This window comes from Eurosta solidaginis, chromosome 1 (genome assembly GCF_040869045.1).
Source record: "Eurosta solidaginis isolate ZX-2024a chromosome 1, ASM4086904v1, whole genome shotgun sequence".
In the NCBI taxonomy this organism is placed as follows: Eukaryota; Metazoa; Arthropoda; class Insecta; order Diptera; family Tephritidae; genus Eurosta; species Eurosta solidaginis.
This window is the reverse complement of record NC_090319.1, coordinates 295,396,836-295,412,654: the sequence shown is the minus strand read 5'-3', so window position 1 is coordinate 295,412,654 and position 15,819 is coordinate 295,396,836. Positions and strand designations below refer to the sequence as shown.

Genomic DNA, 15,819 nt, shown 5'->3' with positions numbered 1-15,819 from the left:
TACCTTCATAGTGGTTGTTATCGGAACGTACCGGATCTGAATCCTGCAACAAAGCCTTCGGGGAGTGCCCTTATCGCTACAAAAACAACAACAACAGCCACGAAAAGAGCAGTGGCAATTTTTATCAAATTTCGTTAATTAAATTCCTTTTTTTATTTTCGTTAATAAAAGAAACTTTTTTTGATTTTGTAACTGAAACTATGGCAACCAATCTCAAGAACGTTTTCGAAAAAATGAGTTTTCTAAATTTTTTTTGTAGTTTTGTACAAGTTTTCGGTCCCTCAAAATTCGTATTGATTTTTGAATATTTTTTCCGAAGGGTGGTTTCTTTCATATACATTCTGGCAACCCTATCTGATATCATATACGAATTATGTATATACATCTACATTTGCGGGTAGAAAAAACACCCTTATCATCACTTAGATAATGTTTAGGATACCGGTAAATAGCTCGCTACAAAACGGGTTGTTCTGAATAGCGGAGACACACACCTTTATTGGTCGTAGTGTATAACCTATAGCTGAATCGGTTGCCATTTTCGGTCATAGAAGTGGAGAATAATGTAGAGATAAAATGGAGAGACACATTTCACTTGCAACTGAGTATAATGCATGCTGAAGTGTAGCAGTACTAATTTTATGCGCAACAATTTCATAAGTTACACACTTAGCAGTCCATATAAAGTTTATGTGCATATGTATATAAATGCAAAAAAGACAGCTAATATTTTGATAGCATCATTCACATTTGTTGCTGGGGTGGGACTGTCAATTTTGAAATATCGATGATTAAAACTACTTAAATAACGAATTTATAAACAAATAAGAACATTTCACTAAATCAACTAGTTTAGAACTGTTTTCGAACTGAAATTGAGAGAAACAATATACATGAATTATGATCGTGTTTGCGGCATTCTATATATTGATGTATTTAATCACTGTATTCATACAAACATTTCCCTACATATGAACGTATATATGTATTTATTTATACAGCTAAATACTCGTAACCATTCGTAGATATATTAAATAAACTTAAAACGTAATAAATATTTGATAAATTTATATTTTATAATACATTATTTAGTTTTTATAAAAAGACCCTAACTCATAAACACAAGAAATTTCATACTTAATATTAGCCGTGTTTACATGTATACACATCTACATTTGCGTGTACAGAAATGCTTATCATCACTAAGATACTGTTTAGGATACCAATCTGATGGCAATTAGTGAAGACCCGCGTAATGAAACGGGTTGTACTGAATAGCGGAGACTCGAACCTAGTTATCTATACCTGAATTGATTGCGATGAAACGTAGACACACACACTTTTCGGACATAAAAGTGGAGAATAATGTAGAGATAAGAGACCCATTTCAGTTGCAACTGAGTATAATGCATACTCAAATTTAGCAGTACTAATTTTCTGCGCAACAATTCTATATAAAGTTTAAGTGCATATGTATATACATGTAAAAAAAAACACAGCTATTATTAAATATTTGCTGTTCTGCAAAGTAAAAAAAAAATATTGTAACGAATTTTGGGAAATTCCGCTTACTTGCAACCTTCTGCTAACTTTCGAATCACTAAACTGTTGAATAAATAACTCCAATATTCAATAATGCAAAATGGTCTTTATTAGACTACTTTCACAATAACATTTCTCAACAGATAGCGTGCTTAAATCAAACTGATTGCCATGCCTCAGCTGGCGCTCTTTTATACTCTTCGATTTCCTCGTTCGCATACTTCTAGGCGTTTTTAGAATTTACTACCAGCTATAAAATTACTAGCTATAACTACAGATAGATGTACGTTTATAGCTTCTCATATGCGCGTGTATATGTAAGTGATACTTGCACAAATGATTGCCTACTTTTGTAAGCATCTCAGATAAGATATATGCATATGTTTGTGCGTTTCTCTCCGCTGCGCGCACGTCCATATCTGTAGACATAATTAATGGTTTGTTTATGTAGATACAATTGACTGCTTAGTATCGGCTTAGAGATGATAGTATCCCTTAGTGTCGCTAATATTCGTCACAATATGTTTGAATTAGGGTTTATTCAGTATGTCGACTGCTGAGTGGAATATCGCCCTAGATCTCTTCAAGCGTTTTCTGAAATAGGGGGTTTTCGAAACGGCAGCCGAGATAGGGTGATATTCCACTCAGCAGTATATTAATGTATCATTAAATTTGATGAATAACTAGAAAGCCCGGCAGACGTTGTCCTGCCCTAAATTTGGCCTATCTGCATACATTTTAATAAGCTTTTTCCGTCTGAATCTGCCCTCCCCCCCTCTTCAATTTTTCCTAGTCTTTTTATTCACTCCTTCCTCAGTCTTTTTCGCTTCATCTATCTCCATCTTCGTGTCATTCTATCTCTTTCTCAATCTCTTTCTCCTTCTCCTTATCTCTTTTCACTTCTCTCAATTTCTTCTCATCCTTCTGCATCCCTTATTGACTGTCCCAGAGGGTGGTATGTATTTTATTCCAGTCCCAGTCCCACTCCGAGTCTCAGTCCCAGTCCTAGTTCTAATCCTAATCCCAGTCCCAATCCGTCTCTGGATAATATATTACTCTGTACTAAAGCACTCATCAACAGCTTCCATTTGATATCCATATTGTATAAACACTGTCTAGGTTCACTGGCCCACGTTTTGGCCTATATCTCGAGACCCTATTCACCCAGGGGTATGAAAATGACCCTCTACACAACTAAAGACTCTCCCGAATTAAAAAAAAAAATCATAGTACCTCTAAATCGCGGGCCCCTCAGTAGTTTAAGAGTCCATCGCGCCCAAAAAGTTTGTGACACGTGTTTTTTATATATTAAGATAATATTTTTGTTTTCTTTTTGTTTAATTTTTATTGGGTATACCTTGTTGATATTAGATATGTATAAATTATTCAAAAAAAAAAAAAAAAAAAATTATTTATGTACGTGTTTTGATTGAAAATTGCATGGCTTGAAACGATTTCTTTTGCAGGCAACTTTGAACGCAGATCATCGGATAAAAGCGACCAATTGACCAATTCGTCATATAATTATGATTATAATACTAGACAAAAATGCATTCATTTAACAAACAATAATAATAATTCGGCAACAACACCAGGTCTGTGCAATTCCTCTATACCAAAAGCATCGAACACAAAACTTAACAAAACAAAACTTAAGCAAACACTTTCTTACATAATAACAACACGAATCAACAACAATAAACCATAATTTCCATAATAATAGAGAATGTTATTGATTTTCGATTTGTGTTTGTTTTATTGGTTTAATGCTCTTACTTTGTTGATAAATTTATATTTACTAAATTTCTAACCTTTCTTGTGTACCTAACCTTTGCGCTTTTTCGTTTTTGAAAATTTACAGAGCACAATCCTAAATATGCCTGAATATTTTTTATTGTTCGTATTTCATTGTTTTAGTTATTTTTTCTGTTTACTAATTATCTAATTTTTCTTAATATACTGCAAATGCACACACTCAACTTTACTCAACACTTTCCCCCGTTACTCCTGTCAAATTTTACATTTTCGTTCCATTTCTAAATTTTTAATCCACACCAAACTTAAATGAATGTTTCCCCACTTTGAGTCCTATCACTTTTATCTGTTGAATTCTGTTTCATTTGCTACGTAGTTTTTTAACGTGCAAGTTTTTGCGAATGTATGGAAAGCGAGTGATATTTAGGTAGTATTACTAATATCAATTATGCATATATATATAAAATATTCGAAAATAATAGTTGGGCGATTCACAAGGTGTCCTATTCGGCGTATGTGATATGATTTAATAACATTTTATATTGGAAACCATGGAAACTACTAAAATCTTAGAATTGTACATGAATACGGCACTCTTGTGACTTGCCCAAGTGAATTTTTGAAATACGCAGCATTTTTCAATTTATTGTTAACGTTTTAACACGCCTGTCGTATTTGTCGAAATGTATGTCGAAAGGAGGGGTGACATCAGGCCAACGGCCATAACATCAATTGGCCTTATGACCGATTCAAATGGTCAATTGAATTGAATGTAATGGTCCGAACTTCAAATTTGAAATGGCAACGATATTGACATTTTGACCATTCTGTTCATGAAGACAATTCAAATCAGGGGGTCAATTATCCACGTATTAAAATTTTTAAAACTGATGAGTTTTACACTTACAGTAACGTTTATTTCATTTTTCGACGTTGGTCGACGTTAAGTTAAGTTCGACGAAAATAGCAGTTTCTACAAATCGGTAAAAGTTGTCCAGAAATATTTTATTTAATTCGTACAAGGCTGTAAGTTTTAATGTACATTGGAACGATTTTTCGGCATCCCTTGTCAAATTTGGCTTTGAGACACACCGGTTTCGACGTTGCGCCACCATCAGTGTAATTTTTCGTCAATTACACTATGCGACAAAATCAACTTTTTTTCTGGGTATTGGACCAAGCCAACTTTTTTGAAGAGATTGAGGCTTAAGTTCGAAGTTCTGCATTTTGAAATTTTATTTTTTTTGTTAACGCGTTCAGCAAATTAAAAAGTTAAAAATGTGGTCGTGGTCCGCCTTTTCCCTTATTTGAAGGGCTGAATTCTTTTTTTGAGAAATTTAGTATACTAGGTGAAAAGTCAGACCTCATTTTTTTCATATTTTCGAAGCTCTGACATTTCACCTCGTATAACAGCTGTTATACAAAATTTTTGAAAAAAAGAATTCAGCCATTCAAATAAAAGAAAAAGGCGGACCACGACCACATTTTTACTTTTATAATTTGCTGAACGTGTTAAGAAAAAAATAAAATTTCGAAGTGTCGAATTTCGAACTTCGAAAGCCGATATTATTTTTTGGAGGCTAACTTCGAAAAACTTTGTCTACTTAAGCCTCAATCTCTAAAAAAAAGGTTGTTTGGTCCAATACCCAGCCGGCTGTTGCACAGTGTTATCAATCAACAAAACGAAACTGAGTTTTGTTAAATTTTATGTATTCTTATTTTTTTTTTAAATTTCGTTAAAACTTCTACAAGATCTTCTAAACTTTTTTTGTACGTTGAAAAATAAAAAGCGGAAAAAAAACCGATTTTCGGCACCCTGTATCATCGTAATCTGATCAAATTTTGGTCACTCCTTTTGCAAAGAAAATGATACCTACAATGACAATACTTTCACCAACTTTGGTGGATTTCAAAGATATCAAATTTTTCTTAAGTGTGTATCTCTCGCTTTCTTAATCCGTTTAAGTTATAAGAAATAAGAAAAATGTTTAGTAGCAAACCTGAAAAAAGAAGTGGCAACTTTTTTCAAATTTAAATTCTTATCTTTTCATTTTCGATAACTTAAGAAAAAAATTTCATGAATTTTGTAACAGAAACTATTCAAACCAATCTCCAATAAGTGTTCGAAAAATTCGAAAAAGTTTTACGAGAATGTGGATTCTTTTTTTTTGAGTTTCAAACATTTTTTTGAGTATGCAGTTTTATTGCCCAATCAGTTTTAGTCTAGCAAAGTACAGGCTATAGGTCTCTGAAAATTCGTATGGATTTTTGAGATTTTTCTTTTTTTGAGAAGCGTGTATCATATTTTTTTCCATATGTAGGAAAAGCTGAAACACCCATTGGAAATTTTTTTTTTTAAATTAATGCGAATTTCGAGAGACCTATAACTAATAATTTGTTGCACTAAAATTTATTGGGATACTAAACTGCATACTAAAAAAAAAATGATACCTCTAAATAAAAAGTTCCAAACTTTTGAAAAATGTTATTGAATTTTCGAATTTTTCGGAAACGTTTTGGTTTGCATAGTTTCCGTTACAAAATTCTTAGGTTTTTCATAATTTAACGAAAATATAAATTGGAAGAATTTAGTGGATGAAAATTTATAAAAATTGCCAGCTATTTTTTGTGTTCGCTGCTGTATAAATAACCCGAAAAATTTTAAAATATTTATATAAAATTTTGCAATTTTAATAAAATGTTATACTATGTTCTTACCAATTAACGTTTCCATAATTGGATCTAGTAAAAATTATCGTTACATAATACAATATGTAGTCTATTTTTAAGAAAGTGGTTCTGAATTGCATTTCTCAAGTTAATTTATGTAAAGTTAATTTTCCAGTTCCAGTTAGCTCAGCAATGAAGCCGTTTAAACGGTTAAGTTCCAGTTAAGTCAGTAAGTAGCTTTAAGCATCGCAACTCGTATTGACATGTTTTAACAATTTATATTATTTCGTTTTAATTCTCTATTTTGGCTCTTCAAGACCACTTTCTTACATATATGATAAGTCTTACCAATATTGTTATTATATACCTATAGGTATGGAAATTTTTCTAAAAAGTTAAATATAAAGACACATTTTGATGCAAAAATCCAAAAAAACGTTTTTAAACAGACCTACTTTAAATAAAAAACTAATTCTATATTCTATTTTTTTCCCACAGATCGCCCAACCGACTCTCGTAACGATAGCTCCGGCAATGAGGGCAATCCTTTCAATACAGATGGCCAATATTCTGACCCTCAAAATAGTCCACCGCGCACCGAGAAAGACTACATGCGTCTGCAATTATTACAACAACAGCAACAACAACAACTAACACCAGTAAGTGGTGGTGGCAACAGTGGAAATGCTTTCACTTTTAATGAGAAACGTTCAAGACTCTTCCGTACTGGAAGTAATACACCAGGCGGCGCTGGTGGTGGTAGTACTATTGTTAGCGGTATGGGTAAAAAAAAACAGACACTTAGCCTATCGGCTGAACCACGTTCAGTATTAGAAACATGTTTGTCTCCAACAAATGTGGAACCACGTAAAATGTTACTCGATCAATTGAGTCGTATATTCGCCAACGATGATACTGTGCTACCCGATGTGGTGACAATAATTAGTCCACCTGAAGCTCTAAGTGGTAGTGCACTTATACACAAATTGACAACTCTATTGGCGAATTCTTTCAAGCCAGCATTCGTGCCACAAAATACAGCAGAAGTGAAGGCAGTGTTGCAGGCATTGATGGGGAAAATACAGAAGTAGTAAGTTTGAATTGTTGATGTTTATTATTTGCAGTTTTTATTAATGGGATTTAATCAGTATTGATAATACCTAAATATTATTGGAGAACCCGCTGCAGTGCAATGAGTGGCCGCTCTCCAACAGGTGTCTCTTTTCGTAGCCTCCTTGTATGGGGAAAGATTCCACACTGGTGATTTATACGGTCCTGCCCTACTCCGCTTACCGCCTACTTCCCTTCGTCATCTGAGTCACCCAGTTCCGATTTAAACTAGTAATACCGCTTCTTTCGCTTTCAGATTAGGGAGTTTTATCGATTTTGATGATCCTTTGCTGGATATTGCTTCAGTACGTTCCGTAAAATTGCAATAATAATCTACTAGCCCTACCATCTCGAAAAAGATTTGAGTACTGATCCGTCTAGGTTATCCCATCCCCTCCTTTCGTGAGAAATTTTACTTGTCTTCGTTTTCCCTTTTGTCTCCATCTATGTCTTCATCCTATATATATATTTTTTGTATTTATCATAGCGGAACTATACAAGGTGGCAACACGGCGACATACATACAAACATAAATTTAAATTCCGTGTACTATGTTTTTGTAATTCGATGGACTAATGCCAATGAGTGTCAAATCATATTAAAAAAGTGCCAGTCAGCTGATTTCCGGCACTCACCTGTTTGCCGTTTATGCTAATGCTAATGTGATGTATGTAGCTTCTGCCTTACTTTTTGTCTTGGATTTTGTTTTAGCCTTACTTTTTGTTTTCGCGTTTTTTTGCGCTTGGCTTCCAGTTCAACTTCGTTCTCGCATTATCTTCCTTCCTTACTTTGTCTTAGCCTTTATCTTTATATTTGTCTTCATCCTTCTTTTGGCATTGTTGTTGTTGTAGCGATAAAGACACTCCACGAGGGTTTTAGGGAGTGTTATCCATGTTGATGGTCTTTGCCGGATACAGATCCAGTACGTTCCGGTAACAAGCACCATTAAGGTACAAGCCCGACTATTTCCGGAGCGATTCAATGCGACCACATTGAATCTTCTAAGTCATACCTCCCCCCATCCCTTATTTCCATGGAACTTGGGGTCGCCAGAGCCTCGAGTGCTAAAGAAATAGAATTCGTCACGGGTAGGTGAGGTTGGCAATTGGGTTGGAGAAGCTAAAAATTACGCAATAATCCCTTTTAAGCTTTCGTCATCATAACCCTCGCTCCATTTGCCGCAGTCTTTCTCTTAGCTTTAGTTGTCATCATCATATTCTTATTTGTTCTAGTTTTTCTTTTGTCCTTCTTCTTCATTATATTTTAATTTTTCTTTGTTTTTCTCACTACATTCAATTTCATCTCGGTTGTTGTTGTTGTTGTTGTAGCGATTAGTTACTCCCCGAAGGCTTTGGGGAGTGTTATCGATGTGATGGTCCTTTGTCGGATACAGATCCGATACGCTCCGGTAACACAGCACCATTAAGGTGCTGGCCCGACCATCGGGAACGATTTATATGGCCACATTAAACCTTCAGGCCATCCCTCCCACCCCACCCCCAAGTTCCATGAGGAGCTCGGGGTCGCCAGAGCCTCGTCTGTTAGTGAAACGGGATTCGCCGCTCGAAGGTGAGGTTGACAATTGGGTTGGAGAAGCTATATATTGCGCTACACAACCCCTTGAATCCCTTTCATCTCGGTCTTTATCTCTGGTTTTGCCTTTAGCTTCGTCTTCGTAATTTTTTCCATGTTTTACATCGTCTCTCTTTGAGCTTTATTTCTAAGTTCTCTTCGTATTTCTCCTGTGTTTGTCATCTTTACATTTATCTCCTTATCTCTATTTGCCTTTTTTGTTATTTTTCGTTGTTATACTCGTCTTCTTCACTTTCACTGGCGACTAAAGAAACAATTCAGGCATATTCAGCGATTTTGACGAAACGAATGTGTTCATTTTCGAAAATTGTTCCCCAAGTACAGACAGACCAAACAATTATTTTAAAAGATCGAGTATTTTCGCCGTTTTTCGAAGTTCGAAATTTTGTTCTTTGTAATATGTTTTTTTATAAATTTTTGATTCAAAAGCTTAAAAACATGGGCGTGATATGCCTTATTTTCTTATTTGAATGTTATAGTTCTTTTTTTTTTAATTATGTAACAGAGAGAAAAGATTCTTAATAAACATCTTTTTTTGAAGATCCGATTGTCGAACCCGTATAAAACGTGTTATATATCCCTACAAAAATAGTGTATCATTGTCATAAGAAGAAAAAGGAGTATCACGCCCAAATTTAAACTTTTTTTAAATTTCGAACTTCGAAACTCCATAACTATATTTTGGATGCTAACTTCGAAACTCATTTTTTCTTGAGAGTTATTATAAAAGTGGGTTTCACAATTTCCATACAAACTAAATATTTCAAGAAGACATTGGAATTTATATTATTTTTTAAAAATCTGTAATTGCGTCGCCTTTTCGAATATGATATGTATGTAGGCTACCAAATATCATTACTGGTTACATAATTCCCATTCTCACTCAAAACTACACTTTCTTCTAAATTTTGTACTCTACACACATACTTAGTAATAATCTAATTCTTTTCTAGCTGCAATTCAAACGCAAAACCACCAACTACTGTGAAAATATTACTCTTGGGTGGTGATTGGTTACAGGGTGCTGCATTACGTCACTACGTTGAACTCATGGGTGTACGACCACCAGATTGGTTAAACCATTTACGTTTCTATATTGTGCCAATTGGTAGCGGTAGCACAATTGCACGTTATCTCAGTCAAATTGATTTGACTTATGGTGCCATGTTTGGTTCTGATAATTGGTATCAATTATGTGAACGTGTTGCAGCGACTGCAGCTGCTGTTAGTGCTGTGACTACAGTAAATGCCTCAGCGCTATCAACGACGCTCGGTGATTCAGTAACAGCGAATAAGTCTGATATTGTAGAGATGGTACAACGCATACAACGTTATTTGCACGCCGCTGGTCCATGCACACAAATTCCTATTGGTGAAGCCATGGTCAATTATAAAGATGAGGATTCATGTCAAATATTTGTGCCATTCGTTAGTGTAAGTAACAAATGTAGTAAAATGTTTAAATTCAATTCTAATCGGTATTATTTGCAATCTATATACACACAGGACGTTCGTATTGGCTATTTGGAAGGCCCGCAAGTCTCGCTCGATCTCGAAGAGAATGCTGCACAATCTAGTGGCAGTAGCGCTCACCAAGCAAGTAACGCCATCCCAATTGGTAACGCTAATGCAACAAATAATTCTGGTGCCAGTGGCACCAATAATGCCCTATCAAGTTCACCGCCACAAAGTGGGCGTACTTCACCACCACAGCAAACTCCACCATCATCGGCTAATGCGATACGTGATCGCGGTGGTGATTCGATTAATACGCCACCACCAACACAGCAGTCAAATGCTAATGTTGAATCTGTAGAACTGCAAGTAGACTATTGGCCCATAATGCGACCAGGTGATCATACGCCCAAAGAGAAGAGTATTACACGCAGCGGTGATCAGGGTGGCAAGAGTAGCATTAAGAGCAATTTTAGAAATTTGCAAGTTTGGCGGCTACCACAGAATGCACAACTAGGGGAAATTTCAAATGGGTTGACGGTTAATTTTGCAACCAAGGAGAAAAAGCAGAAGCAAAGTAAGTTGGAGAGAAGAGTTTTTTTATTTGAAAAATGTGGTGCCCGATGTGAGAAATTAACGATTTGTTCTTTTAATTGTTTACAGTTATGCGTCTTGGTAAGAAAAAAGAGAAAGATCGTGATCTTGAAAAGGAGCAAAGCGTTGAAGGTGTGGCGCGTCTTATTTGCTCACCGAAACCGTCACATCCAGTACCGTTAAGAGGTGAGTATTTGACTTAGTTTTTTTTGGGTAGTGATCGTAAAATATTCATATGAGAGAGGACCGGCGTCTCCACGCAGCGGATACATTAAACTTCTTTAGTTTGGTTTTTGGAATTGTCAGTTTAGTATTAGAAAAAGAAATTTGGATTTCATAAAATATCAATTTGATTCTAAAAAGCATTCAGAAATTAAATTTACCTATTCGAAAATCTTATTAAGAGCATAATTGTGAACGATAACTCACACGAACGAATTGTCTCTTAGAGGTTTCGACTAGCAAAGTTTATTTTTTATAATTTTCATTCGGCCTTAACGTTTCATAGATTCAAAGAGGAAGGCGAAATTAAAGTAAGAAGGCAACCGAGAAGGAGGTCCTTACCTTTTATAAAACCCAATAAATTTTTTTTTAAACAATTTTGTGAGTTGATAGACAAAAAAGTCCCAAAATGTTCAAAATAGATACTCATAAAATGATCGGCAGAAAGCTCCGAAGTGATACTGGGACAGTCCCGAAATGATCCCTAATCGGTCTCGAAACGATCCCTAAAAATATTCTGAAATAGAGCCGAATTGTAGTTAAGGCGCAACGAACAAGTTCGCCAAAAAAGTCCTTAAACAATTTTAAAATAGTTTCGAAATGATCTCGAGCACACTCCCGAATCTGTCCTAAATAATACCGAAATGATTCCTCAAAAGGTTCATAAATTTGACCGAAATTGCTCGAAAGTGATCCCGCAACGGGCCGATATGACTTGAGGCGATCCTAGAATATAAAATAAAAAGAAATACTTGGCGCGATTTACTTCGGAAGAGTATATTAGGCCGAGCTTCTGTTCCAATTTGCGATGTGCCCCTTTTTAATTTTTCTTAAAAATTTGCGGCACGGGACCAACATGGCAGATGGATTTTCACTGAAAAGCTTTTCATGTCAGAAATACACTCGGAGTGCATTCCAAATAACTGCTGAGGGGTGAAAATAAAACAAAAACTTGTTTCTAAATTTTTGATATAGCCTTGCCCTGGACTTGAACCTAGGACCTTCGGTGTGGAATGCGGAGCACTCTATTACCATACCATACAGAATATAGAACCCGAAATTATATCAAAATGGTCACGAAATGAAACAGTCGAAACTGTTCCTAAAAGATCTAGAACACAACCCAGAAATAGTATTGAAATAGTGTCGAAATGATCCGAAAAAGCTCCAAACTGGAGTCGAAATGTTCCCGAAAACATAACAAACGGAATAATTCTTTAACTAACTGGAAATAGTCAAAAAACGATCTCGAAACTATGCTGAAATAGACGGGAAATTATCCCGAAAATAGTTTCGAAGTTATTCTGAAAGGGACTCGAAAATAGTATCGTATTGATTCGAAAACAGTTCCAAAATTATCCTGAAATGCTCTAAAAATAGTCTCAAAACAGTCCCGAAATAGTTCCGAATTCTCCTTCCCTGTAGGTGGCTTAGACTATGACATATGCCATATACATATATGACTCATATACTAAATATTATTGGTCTACATCAAATGTGCTTACAGTTATACTGATTTAAAAAAAATCTCCCTGAATAGTGCCGCAGGGAAAGAGGGTTTGCCCATTTTTCCAAAATTTTAGGACCTCTATTTATATAAATCAATAGATTTAATACCAAGGATAATGTTATCAGTTAAGTTTTAGCAATTGAATGTCGGTTCCCAAGGCAGCCGGTTATGTGTACCGGAGCGACTCGGGATTTTCCCGACCAAGTGCTGTCATTTCAGTGTAACCCCATTTAATTGCGTGCCTCCCACCCCCAGCAATTGAAAGTAATTAAAAAATACCTGTACCTCATTTTCAAAAAATATAGCAGTAGATCCTTCTAGACTATTGGCAATCTGTGAGCCAAATTTCAAATCTCAAAGCAACATAGATCGAATAACGGAACAGCCATGTGGCTAACTGATAGAAGTGTCGACGTCAACACTAACATGATTGCAGGTATCGAAGTTCCAAACCCAGTACCCGAAAAGCGATAATGAAATTTTTTTTAAATAAAGTTGTACTATCAAACGTCGGCGAGTGTAGTTTTGTTAACTTTCTCTCATTTCAATAAAACTTATTGTTAATATTGAATATGGATCTTTTTTCTGAAACAGTAACATTTTTTTCTTACAGTTTTTATTGATGGCACCGAGTGGACTGGCGTGAAATTCTTCCAATTGTCATCACAATGGCAAACGCACGTTAAGAATTTTCCAATTGCCCTAATTGGTTGTTCGCCAATGTCATGTTCTGAGATATCCTAGTCATTTTAAATGTATTAATTCGACAAAAACATAAATAACAATAATAAAATGTAATAGTTAATAAAACACGTAAACATAATATGTATTTACTTATATATAAATAACAGACAAATACGCATATAGTAAATATGTATGTAATAATTATAATTATAATAATGAAAAATAATAATAATCATAATAATATTGTACGTACTTTATATATATTATTTAGTACTAATTAGTATTGGAACAATAATTTCAAAATGTTGTATATCCACATAGACATTTGTATTACATACAAACATACATTCATACATACTAAATGCATTCATAATTTGTATCAAAATACTCCACAAGAATTGCACAGCAAGTGTGAGAAAATTACATAATTCAATATTTTGCAAATGTAAAAAACGGCAAGAAGCATAAAACAATATGATACATTTCATACACAATGCACAAACATATATTCATACGTGCATATGTATATTTTTTAATTTATAATTGAATGCAATTATTTATGTAATAAATATTTAACTAAATGATTATTTAAATGAGTTTTTCTTTTATTTATTATACATAGTACATACATACATTGATACATATCCTCACGCATAGAAGATACATACATTTTAGTATCTTTTTTTAAAATATAGTTGTATAACTCTCAGGACTGTCGAGTTTTAACTAAATTTTCGCAGCGCTTTTTACTTTCTCTTGTAACTATAAAGACGCTCCCCTGTGGTTTGTGAAATGTAATTAATGTTGATGGTCTTTTGTCGGATATTCATCTGGTATGTTCAGGTAACAAGCACAATGAAGGTATTAGCCCTACCATCTCGGAAACGATTTAATATGATCATTGTGAGTTAGTTATCTCAGCATGTTCTAAGTGATACGTTCACTTAGTTCTAGGGTCCATTGGATGCTTTTTAAAGTTGCAGGGCACCTCCCATTTTCCTCCTATATGTGATAGTCTGCTAGTTGAATTTAAAATCACAAACAGATATCCTACCATCCACAACGAAGTTCGAAATAATCCCTTTTTCGCGGTTTCCCTGATAAGGCAAAATTTAGGTGCAGCAAATATTAGAACGGACAAGCTTTTTTATGCTGATAGCATATAACTGAAAGCCGAATTTTCACTAATTCTACCCTTTGAGAAAAACGGGGTCGAAATTAAAAAAAAAATTCGGTTGTTCTGAAATATTAAGGAAGCCGTGGAAAAGATTCTGCAGCTGCTGGGACCTTGTAATCAAAGTTAATACTCAATTGCCGTCATCCAGTGAGTTTTACAGCTCAGGCTCACGCTCAATTCTCACGAGAATGCTCTGGATCATTGAGAGACTTGAGAAGCAGGTGTCGTGTATTTTCGCACACGTGAAATGTGATAGGCAGATGTCGCCGATGTTTTTCATTTAAGTCATACGACGAAAGGCTAAGAAGCGACATCTATTTTTGAAAAAGTAGGTTTATTAAAGGTAGCGTTGCCAAGCTAAAGACAAGTAATTAACAAATTAAAAAAAAAATAAATGTAAGGCGCGATAACCTCCGAAGAGATCTAAGGCCGAGCTTCTCTTCAAATTTGCGTCGTGCTCCTCTTGATTTTTCCCTACAAATTGGCCGGACGGGACCTACATGTTTTATGCCGACTCCGAACGGCATCTGCAAGGCAGATGAGTTTTCACTGAGAGCTTTTCATGGCAGAAATACAATCGGAGCGCTTGCCAGACACTGCCGAGGGGCGACCCCGCTTAGAAAAATTTTCTTCTAATTGAAAAATCTTATTTCTAAAATTTTGTTGTTGCTTTGCCCGGGAGTTGAACCCAGGGCATACGGTGTGATAGGCGGAGCACGCTACCATCACACCACGGTGGCCGCCAAATTAACAAATTATCTGGCTCAAATTGAACTAGACTTCTATCTGGATTTATCTGGCTCAAATCGTTGTTGTTGCATTTACATGCAAAATTATTTATCGGATGATGGCCGGATGATGGCTATTGTTTCATTTTGACTCCCTAATTGTCATTGAAATGGCTCATGTTAACGAAGTCCGAGCACCTATATCAGATTTTGTTTTATTGAATATCGACAGCTGAGTGAAATATCGCCCTTTTAAGGTTGTCAGTTCGAAAATGTCCTCTTTGGGAATATCTTTCAAAAACACGATTTATCAAAATTTGTTTCAAAAATGCCCTTCCTCAGAATTCGGTAGAAGATTTCTGAGATAGGACCCTGCCAGACAGAGCTGACGGAAACCCCAACACATTAACAGAATTTTTGACATCACTAATACACTCGCATAAATTTTTCCTTTTATTCGTATGGAAAACCATGGTATGTATCAGCCATATCTGTCAATTGATGGATCAAATGACTGACAGCTGTCTAGCAGGGGACGTTTTTGAACCAATTCTGAAACAGTGCGTTATTTCAAAGTTTTCTGGGATGGGACGTTTTCGAAACAGTGGCCGAGATACGGTGATATTGCGCTCGGCAGTCGTTATTGCTTTACTGCAGAATTCGGTTTAAAAGCGTCTTTCAAAAATTCATTCAAAAACGCTCATCTCAGAATAAATTTGAAACACATGTTTTGATCCGACATAAGACGTTTATGACAAAAAAAAATGTCTAAGATAGGG

At 35.3% G+C, this 15,819-nt stretch overlaps 1 protein-coding gene across 15 annotated transcripts in view; it reads left to right on the top strand.

Annotated features, from left to right (window-relative positions):
- Positions 1-13,728, top strand: part of KrT95D (phosphofurin acidic cluster sorting protein KrT95D) — a 298,169-nt gene extending 284,441 nt beyond the window's left edge. For 14 of the 15 annotated variants that reach the window (XM_067761111.1, XM_067761110.1, XM_067761115.1 and 11 more), the window contains 6 exons: positions 3,009-3,137; positions 6,466-7,057; positions 9,624-10,104; positions 10,177-10,702; positions 10,789-10,905; positions 13,065-13,728. In XM_067761111.1, coding sequence (XP_067617212.1) covers positions 3,009-3,137; positions 6,466-7,057; positions 9,624-10,104; positions 10,177-10,702; positions 10,789-10,905; positions 13,065-13,195 — 1,976 coding nt within the window. In that variant the 3' untranslated portion in view covers positions 13,196-13,728. The remainder of the gene's footprint in view (positions 1-3,008; positions 3,138-6,465; positions 7,058-9,623; positions 10,105-10,176; positions 10,703-10,788; positions 10,906-13,064) is intronic. The other variant, XM_067761117.1, reaches the window with a different exon arrangement.
- Positions 13,729-15,819: the final 2,091 nt, after the last annotated feature.